Source organism: Anolis sagrei, chromosome 4 (assembly GCF_037176765.1).
Source record: "Anolis sagrei isolate rAnoSag1 chromosome 4, rAnoSag1.mat, whole genome shotgun sequence".
Classification (NCBI taxonomy): domain Eukaryota; kingdom Metazoa; phylum Chordata; class Lepidosauria; order Squamata; family Dactyloidae; genus Anolis; species Anolis sagrei.
The window spans coordinates 112,476,514-112,491,178 of NC_090024.1; the positions used below are offsets into that span (position 1 = coordinate 112,476,514).

The 14,665-nt window shown below is 40.9% G+C and overlaps 1 protein-coding gene across 1 annotated transcript in view; it reads right to left on the reverse strand.

Moving 5' to 3' along the window:
• Nucleotides 1–14,665, reverse strand: part of KIF14 (kinesin family member 14) — a 59,618-nt gene that overhangs the window by 42,987 nt on the left and 1,966 nt on the right. The window contains exons 2-7 of the mRNA XM_060774574.2: nucleotides 11,308–12,498; nucleotides 10,024–10,275; nucleotides 5,777–5,867; nucleotides 4,958–5,056; nucleotides 1,687–1,739; nucleotides 1,400–1,430 (exon numbers count right to left, since the gene is read on the reverse strand). Coding sequence (XP_060630557.2) covers nucleotides 1,400–1,430; nucleotides 1,687–1,739; nucleotides 4,958–5,056; nucleotides 5,777–5,867; nucleotides 10,024–10,275; nucleotides 11,308–12,407 — 1,626 coding nt within the window. The 5' untranslated portion in view covers nucleotides 12,408–12,498. The remainder of the gene's footprint in view (nucleotides 1–1,399; nucleotides 1,431–1,686; nucleotides 1,740–4,957; nucleotides 5,057–5,776; nucleotides 5,868–10,023; nucleotides 10,276–11,307; nucleotides 12,499–14,665) is intronic.

The window sequence follows — 14,665 nt, forward strand, 5'->3', positions numbered from 1 at the left end:
ATATCTGCTGGCAACATGCACGAACACATATACAGGCAAATCTAAGAATGGGGGTAGAAACTCTTTGATAGGGGATGTCAATGGCCATTATCCCTTACCAGCCCATACTGACTGGGAATGGAAGCCCAACTCCATTCCCCAGTTCCTGCACCCTCTCCAAGGACTGCTGCTTTCTGCTAGCTCAGTGTTTCTCAACCTTCCTAATACAGTTCCTCATGTTGTGGTGACCCCCAACCATAACATTATTTTTGTTGCTACTACATAACTGCAATTTTGCTGCTGTTGTGAATTGTAATGTAAATATGTTATGCAGGATGTAAGTATCTGATATGCAGGATGTATTCACTGGACCAAATTTGGCCCAAATACCCAATATGACCAAATTTGAATACTGGTGGGGTTTGGGGGGTGGGGGGAGGATTGATTTTGTCATTTAGGAGTTGTAGTTGTTGGGATTTATAGTTCACCTACAATCAAAGAGCATTCTGAACTCCGCCAACAATGGAATTGAACCAAACTTGGCATACAGAACTCCCACGACCAACAGAAAATACCGGAAGGGTTTGGTGGGCATTGACCTTGAGTTTTGGAGTTGTAGTTCACCTACATCCAGAGAGCACTGTGGACTCAAACAAGGATGGATCTGGACCAAACTTGGCACAAATACTCAATATGCTCAAATGTGAAAACTGGAGGAGATTGGTGAAAATAGACCTTGACATTTGGGAATTGTACTTGATGGGATTTATATTTCACTTACAACAGTGGTTCTCAACCTGTGGGTCCCCAGGTGTTTTGGCCTACAACTCCCAGAAATCCCAGCCAGTTTACCAGCTGTTAGGATTTCTGGGAGTTGAAAGCCAAAAACATCTGGGGACCCCAGGTTGAGAACCACTGACTTACAATCAAAGAGCATTCTGAATCTCACCAGTGATAGAATTGGGCCAAACTTCCCACACAGAACCCACATGACCAACAGAAAACACTGTGTTTTCTCATGGTCTTTGGTGACCTCACTGACACCCCCTCACAACCCCCCCCCCCAGAGGTCCCGACCCCCAGGTTGAGAAACGCTGTGCTAGCTGGACTTCTGATATACTGCCTGGCATTTGCTAGATGATATACCCCATTGGCAATATCTTTCTAATCGTACCAGGATTCTAATACTAACTGCCTCTTCAGCTGTGTTAATATTGTATTAATAGTATTACTGTGTCACTAGTATTAAAACTGGCTTGTACCACTAACTTATGCAGAAGCACGGAAGATGTCAAAACTATTTTCTCCATTGCTCTACAATCTTTTATTTATAGTCACTGAAAACCAATAACAAAATTTTCACATATTAACTTGAAAAACATATTTATAATTCCAACTATCGAAATAATAAAACACTTGCCTGAATATCTGAATAAGAAGTAATAACATTCCTAAAAGGAAAAAAAAACAATAATTTTATCTAATAGGAAAAAATTAAATTGCACTTAAGAGAAATCCTACCAAGCTTGCAGCTTAAACATCAAATAGCTTCACATAAAGCTAACAGATGACTCAACGACAGATTCTACACACATTTCAAGTCCATACTTATGGGATTGTTAGAGGGAATGTCTATTTGATCAGTTGTTGACTTCTAGTGTTAATAACAATCAAGTCATGATGCAGGTCAGCACAGTAAAGACTTACACTGTCAGGTCTTCCACATATGGCCCAAAGACTGGATGTTCTCTCACACGAAGCTGTTTATCAGAAAAGACAATGATGGTCAGAGATATGATTCGGTCATATATAACAAAATTTGAAAAAAAAATCCTGTTCCTGTTTTGAAAGTGTTATTTCCTGTTTAATTGTGCAGTACTTACTTTGAAAGTAGCTGTTATACCCCAGAAACTCCATTTTTGTGGCTGCCACAAACTATGTTGTATTGGTTGAACCTCAATGAGATATTCAATAAAACAAATTACAGCAAAATGTGCTGCAGGATGTCCCACAAAAACAAAAAAAAATCCATGTTTTTAATTATAGAACCCATCAGAAAAATCAATTACACTATGTAACAAAAATCATGTTACATAGTATAATTGTTCAAAAACTACAGTTTTCCGTTCTACCAATTTTAAAAAAATTGAAACAAACTTGTTCACACTTTATTTTATTATAAAACCAGTAAAAGTTGTCAAAAGTGTTCACATAAAACAAAATAGTATGAGAACCAAACACTTTCAACGGGGAAACAAAAACAGCATATTCAAAAAAGTAGAGAGAAAAAGAAATGCCACCCTGCGGTTCAAGGAGATAAATTTTAAATGGGCTTCTTGTGAACCATATCTTGCTCATGCATGAGCATACCTCATACCTGGTAGATTACCATATAGAAGCCGCATGGTCCCCAAGAAAACAAATGTTGGTCACTATACATCCTTGCTAATGCTAGCCTAAGTATAAACATCTATTTAGAAGCTTATAACAACAGAAAGCACATATATGGTGCGAAAATAATAACCAGGATCCTATAGGAGCAAAATAATTAGCCAAATATACAATTTTGTGAGCTATTATACTTTCTCACCATTTAAATGGTAAATATTCAAGATGTAGCTCAATACACAAACAGATCTGCAGCAACTATCAGACTGCTTCTCTCGTCCAGAGTGAGGGGGGGGGGGGGGGAGAAGACAGTTCCATCTTGTCTCCTTCATCGGTCAGGACACCCCCCCCCCCCCTGCATCAACTGCTTCTCTGGTCCAGAGTGAAAAAAGAGGGGGGCAGAAGACAGTTGCATCTTGTCTCCTTCCTATGTCATTGGTTGGGACCCCCCCCCCCCCAGCATCAACTGCTTCTCTAGTCCTGAGTGAAAGGGGGGGGGGCAGAAGACAGTTCCATCTTGTCTCCTTCCTATGTCATCGGTCAGGAGCCCCCCCCCCCACCCAGCATCCACTGCTTCTCTGGTCCAGAGTGAAGAGAGAGGGGGGGCAGAAGACAGTCCCACCTTGTCTCCTTCCTGTGTCATCGGACAGGAGCCCCCCCCCCTCCCCACACCCAGCATCAACTGCTTCTCTGGTCCAGAATGAAGAGAGAGGGGGGCAGAAGACAGTTCCATCTTGTCTCCTTCCTGTGTCATCGGTCAGGAGCCCCCCACCCAGCATCAACTGCTTCTCTGGTCCAGAGTGAAGAGAGAGGGGAGCAGAAGACAGTTCCACCTTGTCTCCTTCCTGTGTCATCGGACAGGAGCCCCCCCCCCTCCCCACACACCCAGCATCAACTGCTTTTCTGGTCCAGAATGAAGAGAGAGGGGGCAGAAGACAGTTCCATCTTGTCTCCTTCCTATGTCATCGGTCAGGAGCCACCCACCCACCCACCCAGCATCAACTGCTTCTCTGGTCCAGAATGAAGAAAGAGGGGGGCAGAAGACAGTTCCATCTTATCTCCTGTGCTTTACTAATAACGTAATATAATATAATATAATATAATATAATATAATATATTGTATATACATATAATATTTATAATATTAAAATGTAATACAATATAATACTAATAATAATAAAATATTATAATTATATATTTTATATTACATGTATTACTAATAATATTACAATATAATGGTATAGTACAATATAGTAATATATAATACTGATATTGCACTGTGCTAATAATATAATATATTTTATGTGTATATATATCTTGTAAGCCGCTCTGAGTACCCTTCAGGGTGAGAAGGGTAGCATATAAATGTTGTAAAGAAATAAACAAATGGCAGTGGTGTTAATGAGTGCAAGAAGAAGGCCTGTCCAACCACTACTCTCACAAACCACAGCTTGAGCCTTTGTCTTCCAGCACAAAATGTGTGTATTTTTGATCATTTCTTTCATCAAAGCCTGACTCTATGGGATCTTTGAAGCCAAGCCTTTGTCTCTATCCCCAGCAAATGTGCAGGGCTGTCTGTATATCTAAAGGTGTTGTTGTTATTGTTGTTTTTATTTATATACTTCCTTTTCTCTCCACAAGGAGACTCATAAACTGTTAGTGTTCTCATAGACCAGGGGTCCTCAAACTACGGCCCGCGGGCCACTTCCGGCCCGCGGAGGAGGAGCGCCCCCCCACACCCACACATTGCCCCTCCCTTGGCTGGCTCACGCTATCCGTCAGGCCCGATGTTCAGCGTGCGCCAGCCAAGGGCAGCTGCTCTGCCTGGCTTGGTGCTTTACGCACAAGTAGGCCATGCGGGGCTGCTCCTCCCTTGGCAGGCTCACGCTGCCCATCGAGTCCGATGGGCAGCGTGAGCCAGCCAAGGGAGGCTGCCCCGGCGCTCCATGCAGTCATGCCGGCCACATGACCTTGGAGGTGTCTACGGACAACGCTGGCTCTTCGACTTAGAAATGCAGATGAGCACCACACTCCAGAGACAGACACAACTGGACTTCATGTTAGAGGAAAACCTTTAAGTAGGATAATTGTGGAAGATCCTGGGTGGGAGAAAGAACTCTTGTCTGTTGGAGGTAGGTATGAATGTTTCAATTGGCCACCTTGATTACCATTTCATAGCCTGACAGTTTTTAGGGAAAAACCTTTGTTGAGATGTGATTAGCTGGTCCTGATTGTTTCTTGTCTGGAGTTCCCCTGTGTTTGAGTGTTGTTCTTTATTTACAGTTATAATTTTAGAGTTTTTTAAATACTGGTAGCCAGATTTTGTTCAGACTAGAAATAGGAAGATTTCCCATTCTCTGCTCCTGGAATTACTGCCTAAAGAGGGCTAGAAAGAACCCCCTCTAAGGGCCCTTCCACACAGCAAAATAAGATATGTGTAATGTGCATAGGCATTTTTTTATTGATTTTTTTTTAAAACCTATAGTCTGGCCCTCCAACGGTCTAAGGGACAGTGAACTGGCCCCCAGTTTAAACGGTTTGAGAACCTCTGTCATAGACTAGGTCATACAAAACACAAATAGTAACTTACAGGTTCTTTCTTCTGTCCAGTTTCCCGCCTGAAGACGAGCAAGTCATGAATTTTTTCATTGTAAACTTCAAAATAACTCATTTCAAGATGATAAGCAATCTAAAGAAGACAAAAAAACACCAGAGGTTAGTTTATAAAGAAATGTAACAATCTTGAGTGTCTCAGTAAAAAGATGCAGTTTGAAAACAAAAACTAACTTTCTTTCAAATTATAAAACTGGTGATGGGCTCAAAGATGAGCTTCCTTTTTTCCAGGAGTATCACAGGGATTGTGGTGCAGCCGGCCGAGTGTCAGCTGCATTAAGATCACTCTGACCAAAAGGTCATGAGTTCGAAGCCAGCCCGGGTTGGAGTGGGTTTCCAACCAATTGTGTGTAGCCTGTTGTCGACCTTTGCAACCCGAAAGACAGTTGCATCTGTCAAGTAGGAAAATTAGGCACCACCTTAAAGTGTGGGGAGGCTAAATTAACTGATTTATGAGGCCATAAAGAAGACTCCAGCAAAGCATTCCAGTGGGAAAGCATGCGGGGAATGCGGAAGTGCTTCATCAGCGTCGCAGATGGACGATGAAAGCGACAGCTCCCCTGGCGGCCAGAAAAAAAGTTAAATAGCCTCTGTGTATGTCTGTATATGTTTGTATGTAAGTAAGTAAGTAAGTATGTTTGTATGTCAAAAATTGGCATTGAATGTTTGCCATATATGTGTACACTGTAATCCGCCCTGAGTCCCCTGCGGGGTGAGAAGGGCAGAATATAAAAGCTGTAAATAAATAAATAAATAAAATCACCTAACAAGGACAGGATCACAGTATCATTAATACCTGTTGGGTTTCTGCTTCTTCTATTCGTTTAAAGAGATCTTCACAGAATCTCGGTGTTATTCCTCGTTCATCGTTCTCGAAGCCCATCATGCTGTAATGATAAATATTTCACTAATTAGCTCAAGGTGTTTTTCAACTCTGCAAGAGCAGATGTCTTTTGATCTGATTTCATCTGACTGGTATTTAAAAGATACCTACTTTAAAATAAATGTGCAAACTGTTCTGCAGAATACTGTAAAGTCTAATATGATTTTGGAACTGGAAAATTTAGCCATTTTCTCCAAAGCAAAGGAGAACAACATTCTCATAGATTTGTTTGGCAACTTGCTCATATATTGATCAAGGGACTACAAAATATAACAAATTATAACAAATTTGCTAACTGTATCCTTACTGGGTCAATTATAACAAATTTGCTAACTGTATCCTTACTGGGTCAATTATAACAAATTTGCTAACTGTATCCTTACTGGGTCAATTATAACAAATTTACTAACTGTAACCTTATTAGGTAGATTCAAACAACTGGGAATAAAGACTTAAAACATATTCTGCAGCGCACAGAATAATTGGGCTAAACTTAATAATAATCTATATAAACAAAAATGTAATGTTCATTTGTGGGATTAACATAATTCAGAAATCACTGGATGAATTGAGATGAAATTTTGACCCAATACTCCTAACAGTCCAACAAGTGTTCATCACCCCTAAAAAACAAAAAACAAAAACAAAACAAAACAGCAGAACAGACTTAAAAAACTCCAAAATACACCATATATATATATATACACACACACACACAAACTCATATACATATACATATACACATGCACACATACACACACAATTAACTTCACAATTCAGCAGCAGATCAGTTGCACAACTTCAGTGCTTTCCAGTAGCTTCTTCCTGCACAGTATTTTCAGTCAACTGCTCCCACAGCCTGCAGCCACGCTGGAACCTTTTACAGACACTTGAGCACATGCCCAGCCATTGTCAGTTTTACCATTGTCTTTCCCCCAGTCTAGATGATATTACCACAGCACAGTTATATCTTGTCTTAGCAGACAGGTTCTTTTAATTACATATAGCCTTCGACAAACAACATCACAGCACAAGGAGAAATATACACTGTACAAGACTTCCTTATATACAATTCATTTACACATAGCAATCTCTGATTGGTTCCCAACTCATTGACTCAACTCAAACCCAGGATTGCATCATTCGCAATTACCTGGACTAGGCCAGAACACATTCCCCATATACAATCAATGCATGACTCAGCATTCCCAATAGAAGCCCATTAGTAGTGCATGACTCAGCTATATTACATTGCAATACATTGTAAAACCTGACACATACGTATATATATACCCAAGCACACACAAATATACATGCACATACATCTACATACACACACATATATACATATACACATGCTGAAATACATACAGATAAACACAAATATGCATATAGACAAGCCCACACATATACACAATATATATATACACATATAAACACACAAATATATACATACATATATACACATCTACACACACATATGCACACACATATATACACCTATATATATACACACACACACACACACATACACAGATACAGAAATATATACACACACACAAAACACATATATACAGACTGGGACACAGCAAGGCATGGCAGGAGATGGCTAATAATAATAATAATAATAATAATAATAATAATATACTTTATATTCCACTCTATTTCCTCGGGAAGACTCAGAGCAGATTATAGAATACATATATGGCAAACATTCAATGCTGTTATACAATTAGCAACAAAGACAGCACATAGACAGAGGGAAAGATTTCCCTCTTTTTCATTTTTGGCATCTAGCCTTGGGGAGGTGCTGTTGTTCCATTTTCCATGCCGCTGATGCCTTCCTGATCAAATTGCCGGCATGTCTGCATTGGCGCCTTTTACCTCCCCGCCAAAGCGTGCTCACACACGCTCCTTAGCACACTAACCGTACTTCCCCAGTATATGTATAGTTTGTAATATAGCTCTGTATATTTGAAGGGCTGCCGAACAAGGCAGCAGCTTCACATGCTTGTGTTGGATTTTGTGTTTTTATTGATCTACTCACATTACTGGTTTCGAACTGCTAGGTGGGTAGAAGCTAGGGCTGATGGAGGGAGCTCACCCCAACCCATGGCATGAACTGCCAACGTTCAGATCAGCAAGATTTTTTGCAGCTGGCGGTTTTACCTGCTGTTCTACCGCGGCCCAATTTATTATGAATTATATTCATTTGTAGCCTCTAGTTACATAGTTAACCCTGTAAAATCCCTTTAGCATTTCAAAAGAAGTAAAATATTGCATATTTAACTGGTATGGTGTTATGCTGAGGCAATTCACACTGAATGATAAGCTATAGCAAGCATGTGATTTCGGTTAGCCTTCTGGTAATGGTACCAAGTTGTGTTAATAGCCCTTAACACAGTGGTTCTCAACCTTCCTAATGCCGCGACCCCTTATTACAGTTCCTCATGTTGTGGTGACCCCCAACAATCAATTTATTTTCGTTGCTACTTCATAATTGTAATTTTGCTACTTTTATGAATCGTAATGTAAATATCTAATCTGCAGGATGTATTTTCATTCACTGGACTAAATACCCAATACGCCCAAATTGGACTACTGGTGGGGTTGGAGGGGTTGATTTTATCATTTGGGAGTTGTAGTTGCCGGGATTTATAGTTCACCAACAATCAAAGAGCATTCTGAACTCCACCAATGATGGAATTGAACCAAACTTGGCATACAGAACTCCCATGAGCAACAAAAAAATACTGGAATGATTTGGTGGGCACTGACCTTGAGTTTTGGAGTTGTAGTTCACTTACATCCAGAGAGCACACTGGACTCAAACAATGATGAATCTGGACCAATCTTGCCACAAATATTCAATATGCCCAAATGTGAACATTGGTGGAGTTTGGGGAAAACAGACCTTGACATTTGGGAGTTTTAGTTGTTGGGATTTATAGTTGACCTACAATCAAAGTGCATTCTGAACCCCAGCAACGATAGAATTAGTCCAAACTGTTTTTTGATGGTCTTTGGTGACCACTCTGACACCCTCACAGAAGACCCCTCTCCTAACTCGCTCCCTCACCGAATGGTGGGAGAGCGAGGCAGGCGAGGCGGGCTTTGCGCGGGCCAGGCCCGCATGGAGGACCCTTCGCCTGCCTCGCTCCCTCGCCGAATGGCGGGAGAGCGAGGCGGGCTTTGCGCAGGCCAGACCCGCACAGAGGACTTCTTGCCTGCTTCGCCCACTTGCTGAATAGCGGGAGAGCGAGGCAGGACGCCTCGTCTGCCTCGTCCACTTGCCAAATAGCGGGAGAGCGAGGCAGGCGAGGCGGGCTTTGTGCATGCCAGGCCCGCACAGAGGACGCCTCGCATACCTCGCCGAATGGCAGGAGAGCGAGGCAGGTGTGGCGGGCTTTGCACGGGCCAGGCCAGCACAGAGGACACCTCGCCTGCCTTGCGCACTCGCCGAATGGTGGGAGAGCGAGGCGGGCTTTGCGCAGGCCAGGTCCGCAAGGAGGACATCTTGCCTGCTTCGCCCACTTGCTGAATAGTGGGAGAGCAAGGCCGGACGCCTCATCTACCTCATCTACTTGCCAAATAGCGGGTAAACGAGGCAGGCGTGGCGGGCTTTGCGCAGGCCAGGCCCGCACAGAGGACACCTCGCCTGCCTTGCCCACTCGCTGAATGGTGGGAGAGCGAGGCAGGCAAGGCAGGCTTTGCACGGGCCAGGCCCGCATGGAGGACCCCTCGCCTGCCTCGCGACCCCTCCAAAATGGCCAGGCGACCCCCAGGTTGAGAACCACTGCCTTAACACCTATAGAGCACTTTACAGAGTAATTCCATGTACATCACCACATTATTCAGCAACCCTGTCCTACTGTATACCATTATTTCCAAGAACTGTTAGCTCCATTTTAACACTAGTCCACTAGATAAAATATGTGCCACAGTCCATAGGATTTTAAGTGAATGAAATCCTTCCATAGGACAATGTATCTTGATTCAGTTGATTTAATTTCCATACCTAAAAGTAATTTTCTCAGCACTGCGGCAATTTCATTATTCGCTTAAATTTCATTCACTTAAAATCATGGACAAAGGAAACACTAGGAAGCAACACAGATTCAAAGCAACCCAAAAAGCAGCAACCTTCCAATACAACTTACGTGTATGACTTTCCCGAACCAGTCTGTCCATATGCAAAAAGGCAGGTGTTGTATCCTTCAAAGGCCCTTTCTAAGAGAGGAATTGCCAAGGACTGATAGACCATCTCTTGGCCTGCAAAGTTATGGCTCTTATCGAAAGACCAGAAGGAATAATCAAAGCTGAAACTGTAGGTTTGTTTTGTGTTTGGGTGGTTTACAACAGTCTCTTGGCCAGCCATGGAAATGATCTGGAACTTTTCTTCATTTTTCTCTCTGAATAAAGGCAGAAGGTTAACATTATTTACAGGAGGTAAAATTAAATGCAACAGATTAAGAATGCTCATAGCAAACTAAGAATTACATTTCAATTAAATGTGTTTAACTGATGTTCTAAAAAGAATTCTAATAATAATAAAATAATTTCTTTCTAAGAGCGAAGTTTCATAGAATCATATAATCAAAGAGTTGGAAGAGACCTCATGGGCCATCCAGTCCAACCCCCTGCCAAGAAGTAGGAATATTGCATTCAAATCACCCCTGACAGATGGCCATCCAGCCTCTGTTTAAAAGCCTCCAAAGAAGGAGCCTCCAAAGAATGCTATTTATTCTTTTACTCTGTTATTAGTATTATTTTATTACATTTATTATTTTACTCTATTATTATTATATTTACATTATTTTGCTGTATTATTATTACATTTACAGTATTTTAACCTATTATTTATTGTTTTAATCTATTTATTATTATTATTATTACATTTACAGTATTTTACCCTATTATTACTAATTTATTATTTTACTCTATTATTACTGTTTTTATTGCATTTCCGTTATTTCACTCTATTATTTTTATTACATGTACATTGAAGTAGGTTAGCATAATGGTTTCATCAGAGTTGGACAGTCTTATCTTCAATTACAGTTTTATGTAAATATTCAAAAACATTTCGCCTATTGATGCCTCAATTAATGTAATTTTATTGGTATCTATTTTTGTTTTGAAATTGACCCAAAGTGGATGCATTTCCCACCCTCGGCTTATAATCGAGTCAATACGTTTTTCCAGTTTTTTGTGATAAAATTAGGTGCCTCAGCTTATATTCGGTTCGGCTTATACTCGAGTATATACGGTACATAACTTGAAGATATGTGAAAGATTTAGGAGCATCCTGGACTTTGGGACAAGCAATACTCAACCTGTTCCACAGTGTTTGGACATAATGTTTTGCTACATTTTATCTTCCAAGAAGGACATAACAATTCATATAATTTGAGATATAATGCCTAAAAACTGTAGTCACATACCTGTCGCTGAAGGGGCGGACTCTCACAGCCACAGTAACTTTACTATTTTCAATTTTGAATGGGTCGTCTGTAATGCATGTGTCCTGCTTCGGAGTATCGTCTTGCAGCACAGACATTTGTTGGATAGATCTAGTATTTTCTTGCACCCTTCCATTTTTAATATTGAGAGCATGTGATGTTGTTTCAGAGCTCAATGTCTTATTTCTCCCAGCGGAGGTAGTAGAAGTCTGAGCATGCTGAACAGGCGTGCATTTGGGGGTAAATTTAGGTCCATCTGTCATTCCTTTTCTTGGTGTTTTCTGTCTTTCCAAATTTTTATTTTTAAGATCATCATCTTGCAAGTTGACTATTCCATTTTCCTTATGGAAATTCCTTTCTTTGGTGCACTTAACAGCAGATGTCTTATTATCAGGTTTTGCTGGAGTGAAAAGGGAGAACCGAGACACGTTTTCACTCTCGGAATCAGTACTTAGTGTCCTGTGTTTCAGAGGCGTGTAGCTCCTATAGCCGTTTGAACCAACCGGATCCAAAGACATATTATTTTTCATACTAGGATTTAGCTTTACATCCCTGCAGGGCGTAAGTGACTGAGGACCAGTCTTAACAGATGGAGTATGATTGCTATTCCTTTTTGCTGGAAACAAAGTTGTGTTGTTTTTTTGTGATAAAAGTGCAATGTTTCCTCCTCTCGCCTCATTGGCATTGTTTGTTTTGGAAGTCTCCGTTGATCCAATCCTCTGACGGCGCTGCAGGGTCAGTCTTTTTTCTGTTTGTGTATTTTCACCATCGCATGTTGCATTTATACTGGATTGTTCTTTGCTTGTCACCGTTCTTCTCTGAAGGGTCAACTTGCCTCCATTTTTAAGGGCAGGGGAAGCACTCGCCAGCTTGTTACAAGTCGAAAGCACATAGGTCCGATTGATTTCTTTCGTCTTATTCAAGGACTGGGACAGTGAGTTTTCCTGCTCATTTCCCGACACATCTGGTGTACATTGTTCTCGAAATCTGTCCCTAATATAAGCATTTTGGTGGGGATGTTGTTGTGCAGAAGTGCTAAGAGTTCTGACATGGCTTACGTTTGGAACTTTGTAGATAGGCATTGAAGCATAAAGCAAGTGGCAGTAACAGAAGTGAAATTGTCTTGTATGCGTTGTTTTTTTCCCCAAAGGACGCGATTAGCTGTTACTTTCTCTATGATAGAAAAGAAATATGTCATATGATCTGTTAAAAAAACATCATAGTTGCCATCCACACAAAACCTTGAATGCCTGTGTAACAAGCATAGCCTTTGTCAGGTTTTACAATGTATTGCAATGTAATATAGCTGAGCCATGCACTGCTAATGGGTTTCTATTGGAAATGCTGAGTCATGCATTAACTGTACATAGAACTTCATTTGGGGAATGTGTTCTGGCCTAGTCCAGGTGATTGTGAATGATGCAATCCTGGGTTTGAGTTGAGTCAATGAGTTGGGAACCAATCAGTGATTGCTATGTGTAAATGAACTGTATATAAGGAAGTCATGTACAGTGTATATCTCTCCTTGTGCTGTGATCTTGTTCATCGAAGGCTATATGTAATTAAAGAACCTGTCTGCTAAGACAAGATATAACTGTATGCTGTGGTAAGTTTGTAATATCATCTAGACTGGGGGAAAGACAATGGTAAAACTGACAATGGCCGGGCATGTGCTCAAGTGTCTGTAAAATGTTCCAGAGTGACTGTAGGCTGTAGAAGCAGTTTACTGAAAATACTGTGCAGGAAGAAGCTACTGGAAAGCACTGAAGTTGTGCAACTGATCTGCTGCTGAATTGTGAAGTTAAACTCAACAGCCTTAGTGCCATTCCTTGATATTCTGTCATATAACCCAGAATATCAAGGCAGCTGAATAAAATCCCACATTATCTGCTTTGAATTGGGTTATATGAGTCCACACTGCCATATATTCCAGTTCAAAGCAGATAATGTGGGATTTTATCCAGCTGTGTGGAAGGGGCCTAAGGCCCTATATCCCAGAAGATCAAGGCACAAAATCCCACAATATGTGCTTTGAACTGGGTTATCTATGGGCCCTTCCACACAGCCCTATATCCCAAGGCAGAAAATCCCACATTATCTGAGTGTGGACTGAGATATCCCAGTTCAAAGCAGATATTGTGGGATTTTCTGCCTTGATATTCTGGGATATAGGGCTGCGTGGAAGCACCCAAAGTCAAAAGGAAATAAAATGTTTATAAGCCAGAAATTAAACAGGTCTCAGGTTTCTTTCAAATATGAAATGTTTTTGGATAAAATCAACTAAAAATATTAAACACCTAAGGATTAAGAAAACACAGTGTAAGATAATGATAACATGGTATCAAAAGCCACATCAATTGTCTCATGTTACAAAAAAAACAACAATCAATATTGTGCTACTGTTGCATGGGTTGCTGCTATCATGTATTTTACTGTTTTTTGTTCAACTCTATTTTTATCCCAAATATTTCCTCCATCTTGTATTTCCTCCATCTTGTTCTTGGCTTTATGTGTGGTGCGACTGCGAAAAACTACACACAAAACAATATTTTTTAAAAACCTAAGAACGAGATGAAAACTGATTCTGCATTGTACTATTTTGTATTGGTTTATTGCATTCTTATGTTTTTATTTATTTAATTGTGATGTTTGTTTTGTTGTTTTGGTTTTATTTTGTTGTAATGTATTGTCGAGCTTGGCCTCATGTAAGCTGCCCCGAGTCCCCTTTGGGGAGATGGTGATGGGGTATAAAGGTTATTATTATTATTATTATTATTATTATTATTATTGATAAAAATAGAGTTGAAAAAATATTATTTACTCCGAAAAGAATATTTTCGGAGTAATAATGGAACACCTCAGAAAGCGAGAGTCCAAAAGTGGCAGGCTCAAACCCAGAACCTCAACCAATGGCTGATACCAAATGAGAGACTTCCCCCTGGGCACACAGAAGACCGGGCGACTTGGAAGGCGCTGAACAGACTGCGCTCTGGCACCACGAGATGCAGAGCCAACCTCAAGAAATGGGGCCACAAAGTGGAATCTACGACATGCGAGAGTGGAGAACAACAAACCACTGACCACCTGCTGCAATGAAACCTGAGCCCTGCCACATGCACAATGGAGGACCTTCTTGCAGCAACACCAGAAGCTCTCCAAGTGGCCAGCTACTGGTCAAAGGACATTTAACCAACTACCAAACTCGCAAATTTTGTATTTTGTCTGTTTGTTTGTTTTATTCTATCAAATTACCTTGCTTCTGTAAAGTGACATGCACAACCTGGAGATCACAACCAGACACGGTGAAGACATCTGCCCTTGCGCTATGCTACTCTGCTGC